This window comes from Sarcophilus harrisii, chromosome 1 (assembly GCF_902635505.1).
Source record: "Sarcophilus harrisii chromosome 1, mSarHar1.11, whole genome shotgun sequence".
Taxonomy (NCBI): Eukaryota; Metazoa; Chordata; class Mammalia; order Dasyuromorphia; family Dasyuridae; genus Sarcophilus; species Sarcophilus harrisii.
Window position 1 is genome coordinate 291,995,183 of NC_045426.1, and position 23,005 is coordinate 292,018,187.

General features: G+C 34.8%; 1 protein-coding gene across 1 annotated transcript; it reads left to right on the forward strand.

Annotated features, from left to right (window-relative positions):
- The first annotated feature begins 3,184 nt into the window (after positions 1-3,184).
- Positions 3,185-22,024, forward strand: LOC116420429 (transmembrane channel-like protein 1). The gene is made up of 4 exons (XM_031945321.1): positions 3,185-3,382; positions 6,020-6,101; positions 16,917-17,023; positions 21,766-22,024. The coding sequence occupies exons 1-4, from the start codon at positions 3,185-3,187 to the stop codon at positions 22,009-22,011; spliced, it is 633 nt and encodes a 210-aa protein (XP_031801181.1). The 3' UTR covers positions 22,012-22,024.
- Positions 22,025-23,005: the final 981 nt, after the last annotated feature.

The window sequence follows — 23,005 nt, forward strand, 5'->3', positions numbered from 1 at the left end:
TTTTTACAGTCAAAGGTTCTGTTAAAGGCCTCATTTCCAAAATATATAGAGAATTGACTCTAATTTATAGGAAACCAAACCATTCTCCAATTGATAAATGGTCAAAGGATATGAACATACAATTTTCAGATGATGAAATTGAAACTATTACCACTCATATGAAAGAGTCTTCCAAACTATTGATCAGAGAAATGCAAATTAAGACAACTCTGAGATACCACTACACACCTGTCAGATTGGCTAAGATGACAGGAAAAAATAATGATGATTGTTGGAGGGGATGCGGGAAAACTGGGACATTGATGCATTGTTGGTGGAGTTGTGAACGAATCCAACCATTTTGGAGAGTAGTTTGGAACTATGCTCAAAAAGTTATCAAACTGTGCATACCCTTTGATCCAGCAGTGTTACTACTGGGATTATATCCCAAAGAGATTATAAAGAAGGGAAAGGGACCTGTATGTGCACGAATGTTTGTGGCAGCCCTTTTTGTAGTGGCTAGAAACTGGAAACTGAATGGATGTCCATCAGTTGGAGAATGGCTGAATAAATTGTGGTATATGAAAATTATGGAATATTACTGTTCTGTAAGAAATGACCAACAGGATGATTTCTGAAAGGCCTGGTGAGACTTACATGAACTGATACTGAGTGAAATGAGCAGAACCAGGAGATCATTATATACCTCAACAACAATACTGTATGAGGATGTATTCTGATGGAATTGATCAAGGATGGACAGAAGCAGCTACACCCAAAGAAAGAACACTAGGAAATGAATGTAAACTGCTTGCATTTTTGTTCTTCTTCCCGGGTTATTTATACCTTCTAAATCCAATTCTTCCTGAGCAACAAGAGAACTGTTCGGTTCTGCATACATATATTGTATCCAAGATCTACTGTAACCTATTTAACATGTATTGCTGCCATCTGGGGGAGGGGGTGAAGGGAAGGAGGGGAAAAATCGGAACAGAAGTAAGTGCAAGGGATAATGTTATAAAAAATTACCCTGGCATGGGTTCTGTCAATAAAAAGTTATTTTAAAAAATAAATAAAAAAATAAAATAAAATAAAAAATAAAATTACTCCTGCTCAAGTAAAATAGGAGTTAAGAGGTGAACGTCTGGCCCCAACCAACTACAGTATACTTTATGAAGAATCCAAAGTTCAAGAATAAATGTTATTAGGCAGAATTGGACAACTTATTTTTGATTATTTTAAATGCAACTTTTTTCTGGATTGCAAACTGGGCAATTTATTTATTTATTTATTTTTATTTAATAGCCTTTTATTTACAGGATATATACATGGGTAACTTTACAGCATTAACAATTGCCAAACCTCTTGTTCCAATTTTTCACCTCTTACCCCCCCACCCCCTCCCCTAGATGGCAGGATGACCAGTAGATTTTAAATATATTAAAATATAAATTAGATACACAATAAGTATACATGACCAAAACGTTATTTTGCTGTACAAAAAGAATCAGACTCTGAATTATTGTACAATTAGCTTGTGAAGGAAATCAAAAATGCAGGTGTGCATAAATATAGGGATTGGGAATTCAATGTAATGGTTTTTAGTCATCTCCCAGAGTTCTTTTTCTGGGCATAGCTAGTTCAGTTCATTACTGCTCCATTAGAAATGATTTGGTTGATCTCATTGCTGAGGATGGCCTGGTCCATCAGAACTGGTCATCATATAGTATTGTTGTTGAAGTATATAATGATCTCCTGGTCCTGCTCATTTCACTCAGCATCAGTTCGTGTAAGTCTCTCCAGGCCTTTCTGAAATTATCCTGTTGGTCATTTCTTACAGAACAGTAAAATTTATTTTTTGTGATGTCAGTCTGTCCTAACTTTGTTTCCTGTTTCTGCCAACGAAAACCAGGAAATGAATCTGGCATGAAAATCAGCTCACAAACTGCCAAAATGATGTGGAAATTTCTTTTCATTTCCTTTATAGGTGAAGTCACAGAGTAGGTGAGGCCTGCCTTTTAGCTGTTTTCAGATATTTCCTTGTGTCATTTATATAAGCTATTGCTTGTAAATCACAGGAACTGAAAAGTAGGTTTTTCTTCCTAGGTAGAATTTGAAAGCTTGAAAGAACTTACATGTTATATTTAGCCATTAAAATAAGTGCAGACTCACATATAAGGATTTGAAAATTAGAAAATTAAATTAGCACAAGTTAGAAAATTAAAAGCAAGTCCAAAATAAATTAGGAATATTATGACTTTTTTTTCTCTTCCTTTAAATGCCTTTTTTGATTTAATTTTTGTGGGGGAAGATATATCAGTTGAATAACATGATCATTAGATGACTACAGACATGCTTATGTTTGTTTAGCCAATTCCCTGTCAAATTGAGTTTGAGTCCTTCCATTTCTGAAGTCCATGATTCTGATCTCTCACCCATAAAACATTGTCTTTGGTGGTCCATGATTCTGATCTCTCACCCATAAAACACTTGTCTTTGGTGGTGATTCTCTGGATGACACGACTAGAGACCTAGTCAGATTTCCAGGGGGTTTTGTGGACCAATACCACCTCAATTTCATCTTTGGGATTTAGGAGTAGTAAAGGTATTAGGATCTTTTCACACTAGTATATGCAAACATTAGTCATCTTTGGCTAGAGAGAATGTAAGTTGGAGCAAGATAAGTACAAATTACTACCACCACCACCTTGGAAAGTAGAATTGTAGTTCCTCTATAACAATGATACTGTTAGATGGAAAAGTTCTTCAAATGTCCTAGAAATAGTTATATTTTAAACATGGACTTTTAAAAAAATTAGTTGAGGGGAGGTAATTTCCATCAGCTTATATTCCTCATCTTCTCTCTTTTTTTTTTTTCCTCTTGCAAGAGAAGCCAAAGAATTTGTAAGTGCAAATGAAGGGGCACTTGGGAAAGGAAAAGGAAAACGATGGTTTGCATTCAAGATGATGATGAAAAAAGTAAGTATTTTTATAGATGGATTTTTTTCAATAGTAAAAGATGAGTCTGCATCTTCCTGTTAATTACACACCTTTTAAATATTATCCCTTATATGCTTATCCTTGGAAGCCAAAGAGAGAGCCCAAGTTTCCAAACATATTTTGGCTGTTTTTAATACATCTAGAATACCAAAAGACCATTTAAATTTTCTCTGACAATCAACCCTTGTGGGGGAAGGAATGGGGAATGCAGAAGAATAGCACAATAGACAGTAATTACTTTGTTGAGCATATTAGCTTTTCTGTCAAAGAAGCCTCAAATACTATTACAAATGTTAGTAGAATTCATGGAAAGAACAGTGAGTTTGGAGGCAGAAGACTGGAGTTCTATCCTGACTTTGCCATTGAGACCACAGATTTAGAGCTGGAAGAAAAACCTTTGGAGGTCATATAGTCCTCATTTTACAGATGAGGAAACTGAAGTGCAGAGAGGAAAGATGTCTTGCTCAAGGTGACCAAGGTAGCTAGTGAGAAATTTGGGAAGGGAACCTATTCTTGCTGACCCATATCCAATTCTCGTTTTCCTGTAACATGGTACAGGAAAATTTTTACCCTGCTTGCCAGGGATATGCTATTTACATCTGTGACCTTGGGCTTCTTTTCACGGAATTATGATTAGACAACCAGCGAGGTTAAAGGATTTGCCCAAGATAAAAAGCAGTAGCAACCAACCATCAAAAAATAAAGCTGAACCCAGGTCCTCAGACCTCAGATCTAGAACACCACACTTATACCACAATGTCTCTCTGTGTCAAGTAATGTCAAGTCATATGTTAAGGGCCTACTAATATTAAGTACCAAGAACTTTGCTGAGTACTAGAAATACAAAGAAAGTCAAACACAATTTTTTTCTTTTAGGAGCTCACAGTTTTGCTTGATCAAATCACAATCTTCTCTGAATCTCTTTTCTCTTCATTGTAAAATGAGGAAGTTAGACAAAGTCATTTGTAAAATGTTTCAAAAACCCAATTCTATTGATTGTGGGGAAACTTACACAAAATTCTCTAAAATAATAGGTCAGAAGCCAAGGGACCTAAATGCCTTTATGCCTATAAAGTTAGGCCTTCTCTCTCATACTTGTGGATTTATTTGCTTTCTCTGTTGTAAAAGTTGTTTTATACTACTGATACTTCCAGAAGAGAAAGCAAGTGCATTATTCTGAAGTATTTATTGTTTGACATTCAAATCTCCTTTTCTTAAAGGTGGGGCAAAATGAGGTACTTTTCTTAGGAACATGAAGTTTAAGAGTGCTGAAAAATATGTCTCCAATCTTATTAACTCAAGTAGGCCATGCCATTGGGATAGAATATTTTTTCTGCAAATGCAAAATTAGCTAGATAAGGTGTTATCTTCAGACACCTGGTTTTACCCCTATTTTCCAGTGAGACTACAAGGTAAACTTTCCTGCTTTCCAGGAATATGCTATATAACTCTATATAAATGCTTAACTACTTGCTGAAAAAAAAACAGGACACATTTTTGTTTTTTACACATTTTACATTTTACACAGGACACATTTTTGTTTCATTGAATTAGGAACAGATTGTCTATTACTTTCTTAATTCTAGATAATCAATAAAATAATAAACTAAATTCTGATTTGTAATGTTGGCAGATTCCTGAAGTGTAAATGCATACACTGAAATTTTAACTTGTGCAAGCTATTTGGAGCAGACTCCAGCATACCCTTGCTATTTCTTACACATCTTACACTTCTTACACAAGTTTCTTTCCTTTAATACATGCTGAATCAATTAATCATTTAAGTATTCAATCAAAGGGCAGCTAGGTATTTCAGTAGAGCTCTGGAACTGAACCTGAGTTCAAATACAGCCTCATACACTTACTTAGCTCTATGATCCTGGGCAAATCACTTAACCTATGCCTGCCTCAGTTTCCTCATCTTTAAAATGGGAATAACAATAGCACTTACCTCTTCAGATTACTGTGAGAATCATATGAGATAACTGTAAAGTGCTTGACATTGTACCTGATACATAGCTTTTTATAAATATTAGCTCTCTTAAAAATCCTTACTATACAATGGGCTCTGAGAATACAATGACAAAAGTGAAATAGTCCCTGCTCTTAGAGAACTTATATTCTATTAGGGAAGACCAGTTGTGAATATATGAATATATACCAAATAGATTCAAGGCAGTATTGGAGGGAAGGACACTAATAGCTGAGAGGAATGAGGAACATCTTCAAGGAGGGGCTAGAGATAAGTTTGAAGTAGAAAATAATGCACAATTTTGGATATGTTTGCTTTGGACATGATTGCTTATGATTTTACACCATAGACCTAACTTGTTATTGGTTTAGTTCTGTCTGTATAATTGTATGAAATTCTGGAATTCTTTGCACTTCTCTGAACCAAGTAAAGAGTAAGTTGGAATTGGTTTAACAACTCAGATGATCTGAGTTCTTGTTCTAGTTCTGTCATTAACTCACAATGTGACCTGAGACAGAGTGATTTTTCTCTGAGGGATTTGGACTAGTTGACCTCTAAGATTCCTCCTATGCTGACCTTCTATGATTCCCTAATTCTCATCTTATCCACATAAAGATTCCCCCCAGACTGGAGATTTAAAAGTATCTGTTATTTAATCAATTAATTACTCAATAAGCATTTTTAAGTGCTTACTATGTGCCAGGCACTGTTAGGTTTATATTTATATGTATGTATGTACACACACATGCATGCATGTATATATATATATATATATATATATATATATATATATATATATATAACAGTTCTTGTCCCTAAGGACCTTGCAATCTATTCCATATTATGCTCTCCTACACTGAATTGACCAAATGTATTCTTGTCTTGGAATATGGGTGGGTAGTGGATAAAGGGCTTTGGAACTTCATGTTTTATTTCCTCTTACTTTGCAAGAAGGTTGAGCGTTCCATGTCACACACTTGATATGGGATGTAGTCTTAGTGGAGTTCATGCTTCATTTGAGTTGACTTTCAGTGATTTGAAAACCAATGTTGTGTTTTTCCTTTTCAGAAATGGGCAAAATTTCTTCGTGATTTTGAAATCTTCAAGCAGTCATGTATACCATGGGAAAATAAAATCAAAGCTGTTGAAAGTAAGTGCTCATCATATTGGTGATGGGAGGGGAAGAACAGAAGGGAGATTGCCTAAGATAAACTATTGATTTCAGCCAAACTTGCTAAGTTTGTAAAATGCCTTTTCCTCTCTTTGACCTATTAGAAAGAAAAAAAAAACACCTTTTTTATAGCCATCTTTTTCATGCTGCGAAGCTTCCTAGAATATAAATAACTATACATATTATGTATTTATCAACCCAGGAAAAAGAATCATTTAGCTCCACTCTCACTTCTTAGATTAAAACTTATTTTTCTGATGTGACTTTGTGTTTACTTTCTGCTCTATAAAGGATGAAATACCTCAGCATATGTTTGTTTTAGTAGAGATTTTATTTTTATGACAAATATAACATTACATGTCTGTGATTCTTATGAATATGATACAATAATTCTAATAATTAGCAGTGACATTTTTAATAAAAGAGAATCTCTTTTAGGGATCATTTTTAAATTTCTGCCATGTAGTATATATTGAGAAGGTAGGAAGCAGTCATACAAATAATGGAGAAAATCAATTTTCTAATAAAGTTAAGTACTTCTGGATTTTAAGACAGATTCCATTACTTTAAAATTAATTTTTGATACATCAGTTCTTAAAAAAACACTCGCCTTTTCCTTAGAAATAAAGATGTGGATACAACCTATGATTTCATAAGTATTTTAAAACTTCTTCATGAAGAAACTACTAATAAATGTCAGCCCTTTTCTACAACTTATAATATTAAAGGGTTATAGGATTTTCTAGAGCACTGAGAAGTGAAGTGATCTGTTCAGGGTTGCACAACCAATGTGTGGGTCAAAGGTAGATTTAAACCAATCTTCCTGTTCTAAAACCACTCTTCTATCCATTTTATTAAGCCCTTCAAAAAAGGTAAAGTATAAAACCATTTAATCTAGAGAGATGATAACTGCCAGCAAATGTAACTTCCAACTCTTATCATTTACCATTTTTAATGGACCACATAAAAGTGTTGGGTTTTTTAATCTCTATTACTGAGAACTAATGTTCATTGTATTTGACCTGAATTATGTTGTTTTGAGTCACTGAAGTGATTTCAGTCATTATTTATATTGTGCTTTTGGTTCTGCTCTCCTTATTCTTCATCAGGAGTTAATTTGGTAGCTTATAAGTAATTTCCTTAATTATCAAGGGAATTCAAGAAAATACAGAAATAGTTTTTATTGAAAGCCCAAATCAAAAAGTCACAGCTCTATCTTGCTGCAATTTCCTAATGTTTCAATATCCAGGGATTTTGAATAGGATCTGATACTCATTCCCACATACCCTTCCTCTCTAAATAATGGGGGGGGGGCAGGTAAAGGGCTTCCTTCTGGTTAAGTAAAATAGTATGTAATTAAAATAGTGTCTCAATAAAAAGTAACCTAGATGACATTTCCTTGATATGACTGGATAATTTTTAGTAATGTGTGTCTCTGGTCCTATCTCTTGTTTTAAAATGGAAACAATTTAAATTACTAAATTAATCATAGCTCATTTTTATCTGAGGTATGGTAGAAAGAGTACTAGAGTCAAAGGGTCTAGGTTTAAATTTCAGCCATGTCATTTACTATCTGTGTGATGTTAATCAAGTCACATGATATTTTGATTCTATTTCTTCATCTGTTATGTGAAAGATTTTGACTAGTTGAACCTTAAGCTCTAAATCTCTGGCATAGTATTTTAGTTTGTAAAACATTTTTCTCACAATGTTGAGACAAGTGCTGTATCATTGTGTCCTTTTTACAGACATGTAACCTGAGGCTAAAAAAGATTAAGCAATTGAATTGTTCAAAACCATAGAACTGTAAGCCAATAGTCCTATCTTGATTACAAGATTTTTCTACCATATCATGGAACTGACACTTCAAGCATTTCAAAACAAGTTATACAGTGGATGCTTTTGGCAACATCTTCACAGCAATATTATGTAGCAACTCATATAATCCTTCCAGGTCTCTTCACAGCCTTCAGATTCTATGATTCTATTAGAACCACCACTGGGTTTAGAGGAGAGAAATTCTACTCTCAGTGCTGCATTGACTAGAAATGTGATTTTTAAGCAAGATGCTTGTTTTCTTCCTCTGGAAAATAAAAAAAGTTGGTTTAAGTAATCTCCAAATTCTTTTTGGATAGTTTTGCAGTTTTCTGGTGAATTTCAGATATGTGAAATTCAGATAAGTTGGGAAACAACTTTATGTTGTGGCCTTGATAGAGAAAACCTTGATTTTTCTAATTCATTAAGGAATTCATTTAGCTTCAGCTAAAAGCTATGGGAAATTCAAGGCTGCTCAAACTTGTCATATTATACTTTTCCTATGAATTTAAGTCTTTAGTTAGAGACATTTCTTATTGTTTCCATACCTTCCACGCTCATGGACATTTCTCCTTATTCATCCCACTCAACACCACACATGCTTAGTTGTTTTGTTTCTTGTTCATTCCCATTGTAACATCTTGGCAAAGTCTAGGCTCAAGAATATGAGCCTTCATAAACAATACGGAGGAATTTGTTTTTTATCAATGACTTAGTTTGTCAACCTAATCTCTTCTGATATGACATGAGTGTAGTCTTCTTGAAGCTATCTCTTATTGACCCTTACCACTAATCCTGTAGGTGACCAATGAATTTTGTGCCACTTCTTCAAGGTTGAGTCTTGCCACCCATCTTATGTTCTCCTGAATTTTTTCAGATAAAAGGCTTGTGAATAATGAAAAGATATATTCTTTAAAACAAAGCTTAATCTAACAAGGTTATTTTAAGTACTGTTAAGGAGTTTTCAATTTCCCATCCTTGATCTGAGCCAGTTGCTTCCCAGAGTGCTTCCCTCTATAATTCCATCCCCTTTCTTGTCTCCAGTGATCTCAGCTCTTGGAAAAGTCTTAGCTACCAGGACATCTATAGCAAAAATGAATTACTTAAATAAGGATGGACTTTTCCCATCTTCATGATCTAGCCAGATTTTCTCGTGAAGGTGTCTAACTCATTTATAATGGGACTTTACTTCATTTGTATAAAACTAAGCTATATTTGTTAACTAACCTATTACAGAGAATTTTATAGGACAAATTTCTACATCTGTTCATGAAAAACATACCTATGACATGTTAGAGCAAAGAAGGTCAAGATTCATATATCCCACAGTCCTTATGATCACACACATGCCCTAGACATACAACAGCTACAAGTTGTTTTTCTCAGGGGCATTTTATTTTACCATAATTAGTCATATAATGAAATGGTAATAATATAATGACATGAAGCAACAATTTCTAGATTTCTTGCATATGTACTGATTTTTGCATGAGGTGATTTTTTTCTATAAATACAAAATTTTTAACTACTACAATATAAAATTTTAACTATAAAAACATCATATTTAACTTATGGTTTCCCAAACTATTAAATAAAAATTATAAGGAGAACATATTATTTTAACTGATAGCTGAGATAAAACGTATACAACTAACTTCCTAGGTTCTATTTAGAAGTTGTCCTATTAAATAAAGACAAATTCATAAACTGACACCCAAAACATTTTAATTCAATTTTAAAAATTGTTAATTGCTTACTAAATTCAATATAGGTTATGGGGATGCAAAATGAAAAATATTTTCTGTGTCTAGGAACCTAGATTTTTACCTAGGAAATATATAAGAAAGATATAAATACAATATAATTCAGAAAGGGAATTTGAATGATGAGGGAAAGCACCCAATAGGAAGAAGAAGCTGAGGTGAACCCTGGGTTATATCTATAGTTTGGGGAGATTATTTTAATAGTTGTGTAAAAGATGGACTAGAGAAGGAATCTGGATGTATGAATGACTTGACTAAGCAATCAAATGGTCAGTTTCAGATGTTTAAGCAAGTAAAAGATCACATTTGAAATGGTATCATGATGCTGTGAAAAAACCTTGGATTTGAAATCAGTGAGATTTCTGCTCTGATCCTACCTCTATTACTGCCTTCCTATATGATTGTGAGTAAATCATAGAGCCTACCTTTCTGGGTCTATTTCTCATCTATAGAAGGAAAGGGTTGGACCAGATCAGTGGTTCTGAAAGTATGGTCCAGAGAATCCTGGGGGTCTCTGAAGTCCTTTCAGAGGGTCTACAAATTCAAAATTTGTTTTTATTTCTAATATTGTACATATCTATAAACATAATCCACATAAGTAAAAACTCTTTGAACAGATCCCCAGTAGTTTTTAATGGTATAAAGATAGTAAGAATAAAAGTCTGAGAACCATTGCATTTAGATGACCCTAAGTTCTCATATAGCTATAAATCTATGCTTCCAGAATTTGATTATTTTATGATTACTGGACAGCAAACCATCAAAGAGTCAGATGGAAAAAAATCCAGCTATTTACCAAGTTCTTAGGAAATATATCTTTTAATAAATTGCCTATATAGTCTTTTTTTGGGGGGGAAATACTTAATCTTATAACAACTTCACTTAAAATATTGAAACTGGAAGGCACTGTTGTGTGAAGACTGAATTTTTTAATAGAAATTGTTTGCTATTCCAATGGTGACTGAAAATCTATGGGCAAGGTACTCTCTGAATCTCTCTGACCTTTAGCTTCCACATTAAGAAAAAAAAAACTTGAAAAATATATACCTCAGAGTTCTTCACAGAGATTCTTGAAGAAACTGAATGGTATTTTGATTTCCAGAGGGTTTTATTGGCATACTAAGCTTGTGAAAGGCATAAGCATAAAACCTAAGGGTTACCCACAGGTAACAATACTTTGCTTAACAGCTTTCTGAAGACTCTTGACACTTTGAATTCTGGAAAGCATAACTTATTTGAAATCCAAATTAGTGTTTCAGCATGTTAGAGATTGAATAATTTCCCATCTTTAAAAATATTAAGTTTTTGTTTTTATATCATATTCATCAAACATTTTCTTTTTCATCTGAATTCAATACATATCAATTAAAAAGAATATTTCCACATACTAAATGGAAGAGGAAAAGAAGATAATAGATAAAACTATGAATCTCTTTATGTACAAACTGTTTTTTTAACTTTTAATAATTATATATTCAACATTTAAAATATATACTACTTATCTATATTTCCTTTTGATTTTCCTTCTTTTGTGCATATGAAAATACTTCAATGACCCTTTTTAACCCTTTTTTCTTTCTTCTTTTTTTTTTTTTTTTTTTTTTTTGTTGTTGTTGTTTAATAGCCTTTTATTTACAGGATATATACATAGGTAACTTTACAGCATTAACAATTGCCAAACCTCTTGTTCCAATTTTTCACCTCTTACCCCCCCCACCCCCTCCCCTAAATGTCAGGATGACCAGTAGATGTTAAAATATTTTAAAATATAACTTAGATACACAATAAGTATACATGACCAAAACATTATTTTGCTGTACAAAAAGAATCAGACTGAATTATTGTACAATTAGCTTGTGAAGGAAATCAAAAATGCAGGTGTGCATAACTATAGGGATTGGGAATTCAATGTAATGGTTTTTAGTCATCTCCCAGAGTTCTTTTTCTGGGTATAGCTAGTTCAGTTCATTACTGCTCCATTAGAAATGATTTGGTTGATCTCGTTGCTGAGGATGGCCTGGTCCATCAGAACTGGTCATCATCTAGTATTGTTGTTGAAGTATATAATGATCTCCTGGTCCTGCTCATTTCACTCAGCATCAGTTCGTGTAAGTCTCTCCAGGCCTTTCTGAAATCATCCTGTTGGTCATTTCTTACAGAACAGTAATATTCCATAATTTTCATATACCACAATTTATTCAGCCATTCTCCAACTGATGGACATCCATTCAGTTTCCAGTTTCTAGCCACTACAAAAAGGGCTGCCACAAACATTCGTGCACATACAGGTCCCTTTCCCTTCTTTATAATCTCTTTGGGATATAATCCCAGTAGTAACACTGCTGGATCAAAGGGTATGCACAGTTTGATAACTTTTTGAGCATAGTTCCAAACTACTCTCCAAAATGGTTGGATTCGTTCACAACTCCACCAACAATGAATCAATGTCCCAGTTTTCCCACATCCCCTCCAACAATCATCATTATTTTTTCCTGTCATCTTAGCCAATCTGACAGGTGTGTAGTGGTATCTTAGAGTTGTCTTAATTTGCATTTCTCTGATTAATAATGACTTGGAGCATCTTTTCATATGACTAGAAATAGTTTCAATTTCTTCATCTGAGAATTGTCTGTTCATATCCTTTGACCATTTTTCAATTGGAGAATGGCTTGATTTTTTATAAATTAGAGTTAATTCTCTATATATTTTGGAAATGAGGCCTTTATCAGAACCTTTGACTGTAAAAATATTTTCCCAGTTTATTGCTTCCCTTCTAATCTTGTCTGCATTAGTTTTGTTTGTACAAAAACTTTTCAGTTTGGTATAATCGAAATTTTCTATTTTGTGATCAGTAATGATCTCTAGTTCTGCTTTGGTCATAAAGACCTTCCCCTTCCACAGGTCTGAGAGGTAAACTATCCTATGTTCCTCTAATTTATTAATAATTTCATTCTTTATGCCTAGGTCATGAACCCATTTTGACCTTATCTTGGTGTACGGCGTTAAGTATGGATCAATGCCTAGTTTCTGCCATATTAGTTTCCAATTTTCCCAGCAATTTTTATCAAACAGTAAGTTCTTATCCCAAAAGCTGGGATCTTTGGGTTTGTCAAAGACTAGGTTGCTATATTTGTTGACTGTTTTATCCCTTGAACCTAATCTATTCCACTGATCAACTAATCTATTCCTTAGCCAATACCAAATAGTTTTGGTAACTGCTGCTCTATAATATAATTTTAGATCTGGTACAGCTAAGCCACCATCATTTGATTTTTTTTTCATTAATTCCCTTGAAATTCTTGACCTTTTGTTTTTCCATATGAACTTTGTTGTTATTTTTTCTAGGTCATTAAAATAGTTTTTTGGGAGTCTGATTGGTATAGCGCTAAATAAATAGATTAGTTTAGGTAATATTGTCATCTTTATTATATTTGCTCGCCCTATCCAAGAGCATTTAATATTTTTCCAATTGGTTAGATCAGACTTAATTTGTGTGAAAAGTGGTCTGTAATTTTGCTCATAAAGTTTCTGATTTTCCCTTGGCAGATAGATTCCTAAATATTTTATATTATCAGTAGTTACTTTAAATGGAATTTCTCTTTGTAACTCTGACTGTTGGATTTTGTTAGTGATATATAAGAATGCTGATGACTTATGTGGGTTTATTTTATAACCAGCAACTTTGCTAAAGTTGTGGATTATTTCTAATAACTTTTTAGCAGAATCTCTGGGGTTCTCTAAGTATACCATCATGTCATCGGCAAAGAGTGATAATTTGGCTTCCTCATTGCCTATTCTTATTCCTTTAATCTCTTTCTCAGCTCTTATTGCTATAGCTAGCGTTTCTAATACAATATTAAATAGTAACGGTGATAGTGGGCAACCTTGTTTCACTCCAGATCTTATTGGGAATGGTTGCAGTTTGTCTCCATTACATATGATGCTTACTGATGGTTTTAAATAGATGCTGCTGATTATTTTAAGGAAAAGTCCATTTATTCCTATACTCTCAAGTGTTTTTAATAGGAATGGATGTTGGATTTTATCAAATGCTTTTTCTGCATCTATTGAGATGATCATATGGTTTTTGTTAATTTGGTTATTAACATGGCCAATTATATTGATAGTTTTCCTAATATTGAACCAGCCCTGCATTCCTGGTATAAATCCTACTTGATCATAGTGTATTATCTTGGAGATGATTTTCTGTAGTCTTTTTGCTAATATCTTATTTAAGATTTTAGCATCAATATTCATTAGGGAGATTGGTCTATAATTTTCTTTCTCTGTTTTCAGCCTACTCTTTCTTCTTTTTTAGTCTTGTAATCTTGTAGTCTTGTAGTCTGGTAGTCTTGTAATAAATAAAAGTAATAAAAACAAAAAAAATCTGCAACATTGATAACAACATCATATTTGTTCCTGGATATTTTTCCCTGCCCCACTCCCTCAAACATATTCTTGTAATATTTTTATTAAAGCTTTTTATTTTTCAAAACATATGCATAGATAATTCTACAATATTAGCTCTTGCAAAATCTTATGTTTCAGTTTTTCCCCTCCTTCTCTCCATCCCCTCCCCTAATTGGCAAGTAGTCCAATATATGTTAAACATGGTAGAAATATATGTTAAAGCCAATATATGCATAGATATTTATACAATTATCTTGTTGTACAAGAAAAAGCAAATCAAACCAGAAAATAAAATTGTTGGAATCCTAGTGTCAACTCAACTTGAAACAAGGTGAAAACTCAAGGGTGATGTCAGAGTCTTGATGTTAACTCAATAGAATTGATACAGTGCTTGTTGGTTCACACCTTAGAGCGAATCCTTGCAGGGTGATGGGTTGCTAATACTGATAGACAATATTGTTTGTGTTCACACCTCCCTTGAAGTTCTTAGGACCAGAGAGCACTCTGGGAGATAACCCATAATCCCTGACTCCAGAAGGAGGATTTAACCTTTGGGAGAATATATATATAGAGGAAGCTCTTAGAGTTTGGGGGAATTTCTCCAGAACATTCCCAGGGGTCGGAGAGGAGCACTCTGGGAGGAAGCGCACAAGCCCTCTCTCAAAGACAAGAGAGATTCATTGCATCTTCCACCTTGGTGTTGGCTGGAGGCTGAAGAAAGCAGAGGCAGAAGCCAAGGACAAAACTGCAAGAGCTCTTAGAACTGAGCAGAGAGATAGCCCTCAACTAACCGGACTATTTTGGAAAGAGAAAATAAACGTTTGCATTTTTACCAGCTGGCTGCATTTTGGAGTAATTATTTATTTCAACTGAAACTAAGGCTGCCTCCAGAAAACCTCCCCGAGAAACCCTCTCCCCAGAGTGAACTCTTATTATTTTAAAGAAGAAAAACATCCAACATTTTGGCACCCAACATGGGGCTGACAGGCCCTTCAGTGGATTTCAGTGGAGACAGATATTTTAGGAATGAGAATGAGCAATAGAGACATTGGAATTTTCGTTTCCTATGCTAACTTTTAGGGTCAAGGTACAAGAAAGACATGAACTGGTAATGTAAAATTGGACAGAATTGTTTGATAAATGTGTGGCTTGTTGGGACTTTTATATTTTTGTTGTTTAAGAATGTAAACTTCTTGAGGGCAGTAACTGTTTCTTCTTATTATTAATAGTGTTACCATTATTAGCTTCCTTATTGCCTAAACATTTGATTTTATTGAATTCAAGAATTTAATTTTATTAAATTATTGAATTTAAATTAAATGTATCTAACTCGGGTAGAAACTAACAACTATATTCTTTTTTAACTTAGAGTAATAATCACAGAATTACTATAAGATTTCAATTGTCTTCTACTTATTGTTTTTCTTTCCCTTCCTAAGCTTTTTTTGGGGAAGACTGGGTTGGGGTGTAGGCTGTTACTATTTTCAATAGGCCATTTTATTCCTTTTAGTTAACCATTATGCTAAATAAAGAGAACTATCCTAAGGTTTTAAATGAATGTAGAACTTACTGGAAAATGTCATCCTCTTCTCCACAGTTGTTGAACAACAATGTCTGTGGACATGAACTTGACAAACAGAACCAGAGTTATAGTGGTTTTCTGGGAGAAAGGCATCGCATAACTGAGAAAAAGAAGAAATGCTTAGCTTTGAATAGCAAGAAACTGTAGCAACAACATCTGAGCTACAAAGGAAAATAACTTTCCCTTGTTTAAATCTAATACCCACTCTGTTGTCACTCCTTCAACTCACACTGGCATGAACACCTGCAGGTTGGGTACCCAGAGGCTTAACTGATAACTCAATTAACCCTTGCATGTGACTCTTCACATTCTATAATTCCAAAGTCCACATTAGTATGCTTCCCAATAATAATCAATCAATAGATTCAATCATTTTTTAGCAAATGCATTTACTAAGAAAAAGAAAAGTTGATACAAAACATTCCCCTTCAAAGCCTATGGCTCATTCTAAAATACCTATGAAAAGAATAGACTTAAATATAGAGTATAATAGTATTGAGGTAGACACATAGGGACTTTGTGTAACAAAAAAGGGGGTTATTCATAACTCCTGGTACTGCTTAAAATACCCTTTTTTTATTCCAGCTCTTCTTGGCCCAAGGAAAAGCTCAGGTTCTGAGGATAAATTCTTTCCTATAGTTCAAAACTGGCACTGCTTTCAATTTTGAGGGGTCATTCTCTTTGAAGTTGCCATCTTCCTTTAGTGACTCCCTGAATTTATTTGTCCTTTAGGTGTCTTTGAACTCCTAGTGTAGGCCATTCCCTGGATTTGGATTTTGGATATTAGTTATGTGACCCCAGGTAAATTAAGTTCTCACAATTCTTAGGAGTTTCTCTGAACTAGAAGTAAATGGAGTTCTCACCAGGAAATTTGCTATACTAGTGAAATCACAGGTCTGATTCCTATCCATAAAAGACTTATCAGCCAGTGATGGACTTTTTCATTTTTCCATAGTATTAAATTCTTTGGTTACAAGTCATCCATGGGTAACAGTGGCTTTCTTAAGTTCCATAAGGTGAAATAGAGGCAAACAAGGAATATCTGTTCATATAATTTAAAGGGCTGGTTGACAAATTTTTTTTCAGTTATACTTATGAACAAGAGAAAAGTGTTGGCTTTAGGATCAGAGAACACATGTGATATTTTAAGTCAAAATGTTATAGCTTTGCTTAGAGAAGTAGCAAAAATAAGAATTTCTTTTGACTCTTTTTTTTCTCCTATAGGCCAGTTTGGGTCATCGGTTGCCTCTTATTTTCATTTCTTGCGGTGGATGTATGGAGTGAATATGGTTCTCTTTGTACTGACATTTAGCCTTATCATGTTACCTGAGGTGAGACTATGACTAATAATTTGGAAATCACATTTAAATAGCTTACTCACTAGACCAATAACTCTCAAAAGGAAATTTTTTTAATGCCTAAGGAAGAGTAGGATGACTGACAGAAGATTACTTCCTTTGTGGGGATGCTCTGATTTTGAACAAATTTGCCTCAGGGGTGTATGTGTGGGGGGTGGGGTGGGGGGAGAGGGGGTATGTGTGTATTCCTGTGACATGACAAGCCTTGACAGCAGATTAAAATAGGTGAAGTGAGTCCAAATAAAGAGTGAAAAACAACACTGAGATTGAAAACCTGGGAAATTGTGAGAATAATGGTATCTTCAAAAATAAGAATTTTAATGAGAAGCAAAAAATACTCTAGCAAAAAAATACATGACCAGTGATTTGTGGGTTATTAGAAAAAATGTAGCCAGTGCTGAAAATGGTGGTCAGGAAAAGCAGTTTCATCAGTAGGGAGTTAGCCTCAGTGAATGCCAGAAGATGGAAGGAAAGAGTAAGAAAGGAAAATGTTTTAGGTTCAAGGAAGTTCATTAATTATGGAAAAAGATCTAGAGGGGGCTTTGAGGGAATATATATAATATAATATTTATAAAGTATATTACAAACCTTAAATTGCCATACAAATGCTAGCTATTATGTTATTATTATTATTATATTATGTTATGGGCCAGAACTTGAAACAAGGTGCTAAGTCAGTGGAATTAATAGATACAACGGTTGTTTAGCAGAGCGCTTAACAGTTCTCTAGTTCAGTATATGTACTTAGTACTTACTATAATGCCACAAGATTCACACCTGTGATGAGAGAGGATATAAGCTTGGTGATAAGCTCAGCCAGAATCAGAACTAGGGAAGACAGAGAAGTGGTGGCAGTCCTCCTGCCTCCCCCACAGAAACCAAGACACATTCAAGAGGACCTCAAGAAGCTGGCAGAAGCAGAGAAGACAAAGGGCTGGCCGCAGGAGCATAAGCTCTTGGAACCAAGGAGAGAGATAGGCCTCTAAGAAAGCTAACTGGGCCCCAGGAAAGGAGACAAAATTTTGAGACAATAAAGGATTTGGACTTTACCTGGGCTGTATTTGTGGTGATTACTGAACTGAAATGAAGGCTGCTCCCAGAAGTCCCCCCAAGAAGCCTGCTCCTGGAGAATAGTATGTTTTAGAGAAGAATATTACATTTTGGCATGCAAACATGGGACAGACACGATCCTGATTTCAGTGGAAAAACCTCTGATCCTGATTTCAGTGGAAAAGTCTCCTTGACCCAGAAATTAGGGTGAATACAAAAATAGACAAGGAAACTTTGTTAAGCGTTAAAGTAGTGTTTCAGCTAAAATGGGACAGATATTTAGAAAGCAATCTTCTTTTCCAATTCAAGGAAAATGTGTAGAGAGCATTTTCAGACTTATGAAAAGCCAAAGTTTGATAATAATTTGGAAGCAGATCACTGAACTTTTAGAAACTGTACAGTACACATCTCCTTGGTTCTCTATGGAAAAAGAATTGGATCTAGAGGAATGGAAATTAGTAGGAGGGCAATTATATCGATTCTACAATGATAATGGGCCTGATTCAATTTCCAAAGGCACACTTAATACATATAATTATAACTATATCGATTCTACAATGATAATGGACCTGATTCAATTTCCAAAGGCACACTTAATACATATAATTTAATGCAACTGGCTTTAGGAAATTATATAAGTTATGGAATAAGGAAAAAGAAGAAAGAGCAGGAGGGGAGGAGCCAAATAAACTAGGTGAAAAGGATGAAGAATTAGACAAGAAAGGAGTTAAGTACAATTCTGATGGGCATTCCTCATCTCATGACACTCCCCCCTCAATTAATCCTTCATGGGTGGAGGGAGAAGGAGGAGGGGGAGAGGTAGTAACACAATCAGCACCTCCTATGAAGCAGTCTATGATAAGATTACAAAAAGCAATGGTTAAAGCAAAAAATGAAGGATGTATCTGATTTAATAAATGCATACCCTGTGATTGAAAAGCTTGACTCTTCAGGAAAACAAAGGAGAAGATATACTTCTTTTGATCTGTAAAAAATTAAGGATTTGAAAAAGGGTTGCACTCTTTATGGGGCTACATTGTCTTATGTTAAGATGATACTAGAGAGTTTGGCTTATGAAATCTTAACCCCTTATGATTGGAAATTCATAGCAAGGACATGTTTAGAACCTGGACAAAACTTGTTGTGGCTTTCGGAATATCATGAATTATGTAAGATTCAAGACCAATGAAATAGGCAAATTGGAGTTAACATACAAATCACTTTTGACCAACTAGCAGGTGAAGGTTAGTACGCAGAGAATTCAGCACAGATTAATTTCCCCATAGAAGTGTATGAGCAAATTGCTACTGCTGCAATAAAATCATGGAGTTTCCTTCCAGGGAAAGATGGAGGTAAAGCCTTCAAAAATAGAGCAAAGTTCCAACGAACCCTTTGCAGATTTTGTGGGACATCTGCAAACAGCTGTCACAAGAACCAGTGGAGGGAATGCAGCTACAGAAATAACGATAAGACAACTGGCTAAGGAAAATGCTAATAAGGTTTGCAGAAGAATTATATGGGGACTACACAAAGATGCTCTTTTAGAGGAGATCATAAAATGCTGTGCCACAGTGGGCACATATGCTTATTATACCCAGATTATGATGAACATGGGAAGACAGGGTCCCTCTTGGCAAGGGACTTCTAGAGAGATTTGTCTATGCTTTCAGTGTGGGAAAATAGGATATCTGAGAGCCCAATGTAGGTATAGAGATAGTATGAGAAGACAGGGTGAGAGAAGACCTAAAATCCTATGTCCAAAATGCCACAAGAGCTTCCACTGGGCATCAGAATGTAGATTGACCCAAGGAAATGAGAGGCCCAGCTTAAAGATATCATACAAAAGACAGGTGGGGCATGATGGCAGCTGAGTTTACACACAGAGAGTCTTTAGAAGTTCAGGACTTTGATGTGATCAATCAGCAAAAAAGCAATCAGATGGCAGAAAGGGATTGCATGATCAATCAGCCAAAAAGCAATCAAATGGCAGAAAGAGATTACAATTGGGGAGAATACAGGCTTTTTAACTCAATAGAAGGGCAGTGTCTAGTCCAAGCAGCTCCAATGTAATTGCCAGGTAATGAGGAAAAAGTGGTAAATAGAAGGCACTAGATAGGTTAACTGCTTGGGAGAAAATGTTTGCTTGTATTCCTGCAGATGGAGAAGGAAGTAGATGGAGAAGGAAACAGATGGGTGGCAACAAGCACCTGGAGAGAGACAAAAAAAGAGAAAAACCTCGAAACAAAGAAGACCTAAGAACAAAATCTGAAGGAATCATTGGATTCCCTAATTCAAGATGAGACTATTGCAGGACTTCAAAATTTGCAGGAATTATTGGATTTCTGGCAAATGAACTATGGTCAATAATGGACAATAGATTCCTTTTGGATTATTTCTAGGTCATATGGACATGTATAATTCCTCATGTTGATTCATGTTATTTGTTACATCACTACTAGCCTGTGTTATGTTACTATGTGCTTATGTAATTTATGTAATTATGTGTAATATCTCCCATATTGATGGATTTATGTATACCTGTTTTAAGAGTGAAGCCCTTCAGAAACCCGCTAATCTGATTTGATTTCCCATTTTCTTTGGTGTTTTCATCTCCCTTCCTGAGACCTCAGGGAGGGCATGATCACCTCCTTTTATGGTGTTTTCACTCCTTTTTTTGCGCAATCAAGGAAGGTGTGATCACCTCTTTTTTTGGGTTCTCACCTCCTTGAGAAGTCAGGGGGGTCATGACCACCTATGTTCCAAAAATAACAGAAAGTGGGAGATGTTATGAGCCAGAACTTGAAACAAAGTGCTAAGTCAATGGAATTGATAGAGACAATGGTTGTTTAGCAGGGCGCTTAACAGTTCTCTAGTTCAGTACATGTACTTAGTACTTACTATAGTGCCACAAGATTCGCACCCATGATGAGAGAGGATATAAGCTTGGAGACAAGCTCAGCCAGAATCAGAACTAGGGAAGACAAAGAAGTGGTGGCAGTCCTCCTGCCTCCCCCACAGAAACCAAGACACATTCAGGAGGACCTCAAGAAGCTGGCAGAAGCAGAGAAGACAAAGGACTGGCCTCAGGAGCTTAAGCTTTTGGAACCAAGGAGAGAGATAGGCCTCAAAGAAAGCTAACCAGGTCCCAGGAAAGGAGACAAGACTTTGAGACAATAAAGGATTTGGACTTTAACACCTGGCTGCAAAGGGGGTGATTACTGAACTAAAAGGAAGGCTGCCTCCAGAGACCACAAGGAAACTTCAACAAGAGATGATTACATTTTAGAGAAGAATATTACATATTGAATTATAGTTCTTAAAATATTTTAAAAACTAATTTCATGGGCTCCTGGTTAAGAACTAGTACTCTAAAGCCTGATATAAATTAAAATTTACTTTGTAGTTATTTTGAGATCATTTCATAATTAAAGGGACAGAAAGCAGTCACTTCTGAAAGTCTTAAAAATGGGAAATTAACTCTCCATTAAAAAATGTTGGAATCATGTAAATTATGCTTTTTAACATTTTGGCCAGAATATTGCATTTAACAAGCAATTTTCAAATATATAAAAGAATATATTTTGAAAAAGATAAATTAAGCTTGTCTATATTTCTTATGCCATGCCTCTAGACAGTAACTATTGTTTCATATTCTCTATATGTAGGCATTATGGGGCTTGCCATATGGAAGTTTACCTAGAAAAACAGTCCCAAGAGCTGAAGAAGCAACTGCCCAGAACTTTGGTGTGCTATATGACTTCAATGTAAGTATCTTTCCCAAGAAGCATTCCTCTAATGTCCAGAATGAACCTAAATTTCTGGAGCTTCAGGGATGTGGTTTCCAGAATGTATTCAGCATTTCAGAAGCAAAAGTCTCATTCCATCATATTGGAAATCCAATCCAATTTTGAGAATTTTCTCAGCTGTAGTGTATTCTAAATTTAGCCAGCTCTGAAAGTAAGTTTTTGAGTGAAAACATTGTTGAAACCTGAGTGAAGAGATAGTAGAGTACAGAATGTACCTATACTTGGAGTTCAAAGAAAAGAAACAAACATCTGTACTCTTCTAGATTATAAATTCCTTGAAAACATGGATCAACCATCCCTTATCTTCTGTAGTATCCTGTAAGCACCTAAATACCTCATGTTTTTAAAGATAAGAAAATGAAAAAAAAAACAGTCCAATTTATTTTGATTTTCCTTGAGAGTTTACAAATGTTTATTATTTATTTATTTATTTATTTTGGGGGTGAAGAATGGTTGAAATTCTCCTACGGCATACAGAATCAAAATTTTCAGACTTGGAAGAAAGAACCACCCCTTCCTTCCCAAATGTCCTCCCTGTACAATATTATAGTACTTGTTGATGATAGGAATATTTTAATTATTCTACTGGCTTATATCTACTTACTGAGAATATTTCTTGAATTGGACTTAAATCTTTGTCAATAAGACAAGAACCATATCTTATGTTCAAAATTACATCTGGAGCAGATGAGTGTTGTGTATGGTGTAATAGAGCACGAAAGTTGTAATCAGGAATAACTGGATTCAGATCTTTCCTTACGGTCTTTGTAACTCTGTACCTTAACTGAGTTGAGGGTTTGTGGGGTATTGTCTGGTCATTTCATGAAATATTTGGAAAGTAGCATAAAGAAAGTAAACAACAATGAAATGAATGGGAAATGAAGAAAGGAGGAAGACAAGAGAATACTTAAATGGAAAACTTCATATATTTAACTTTGATGCTATGTCTTCCCCACTATGTTATCAACTCATCAGTGGCTAGAAGTGATTTCTTCTACTTCCTTTTTTATATCACACAATTTAATATACAATTTACTATGCCCTTGTAACTCTCAATAAACTTTGACTTTTTGAGGGAATGAAAAGAACAGATTTAGAA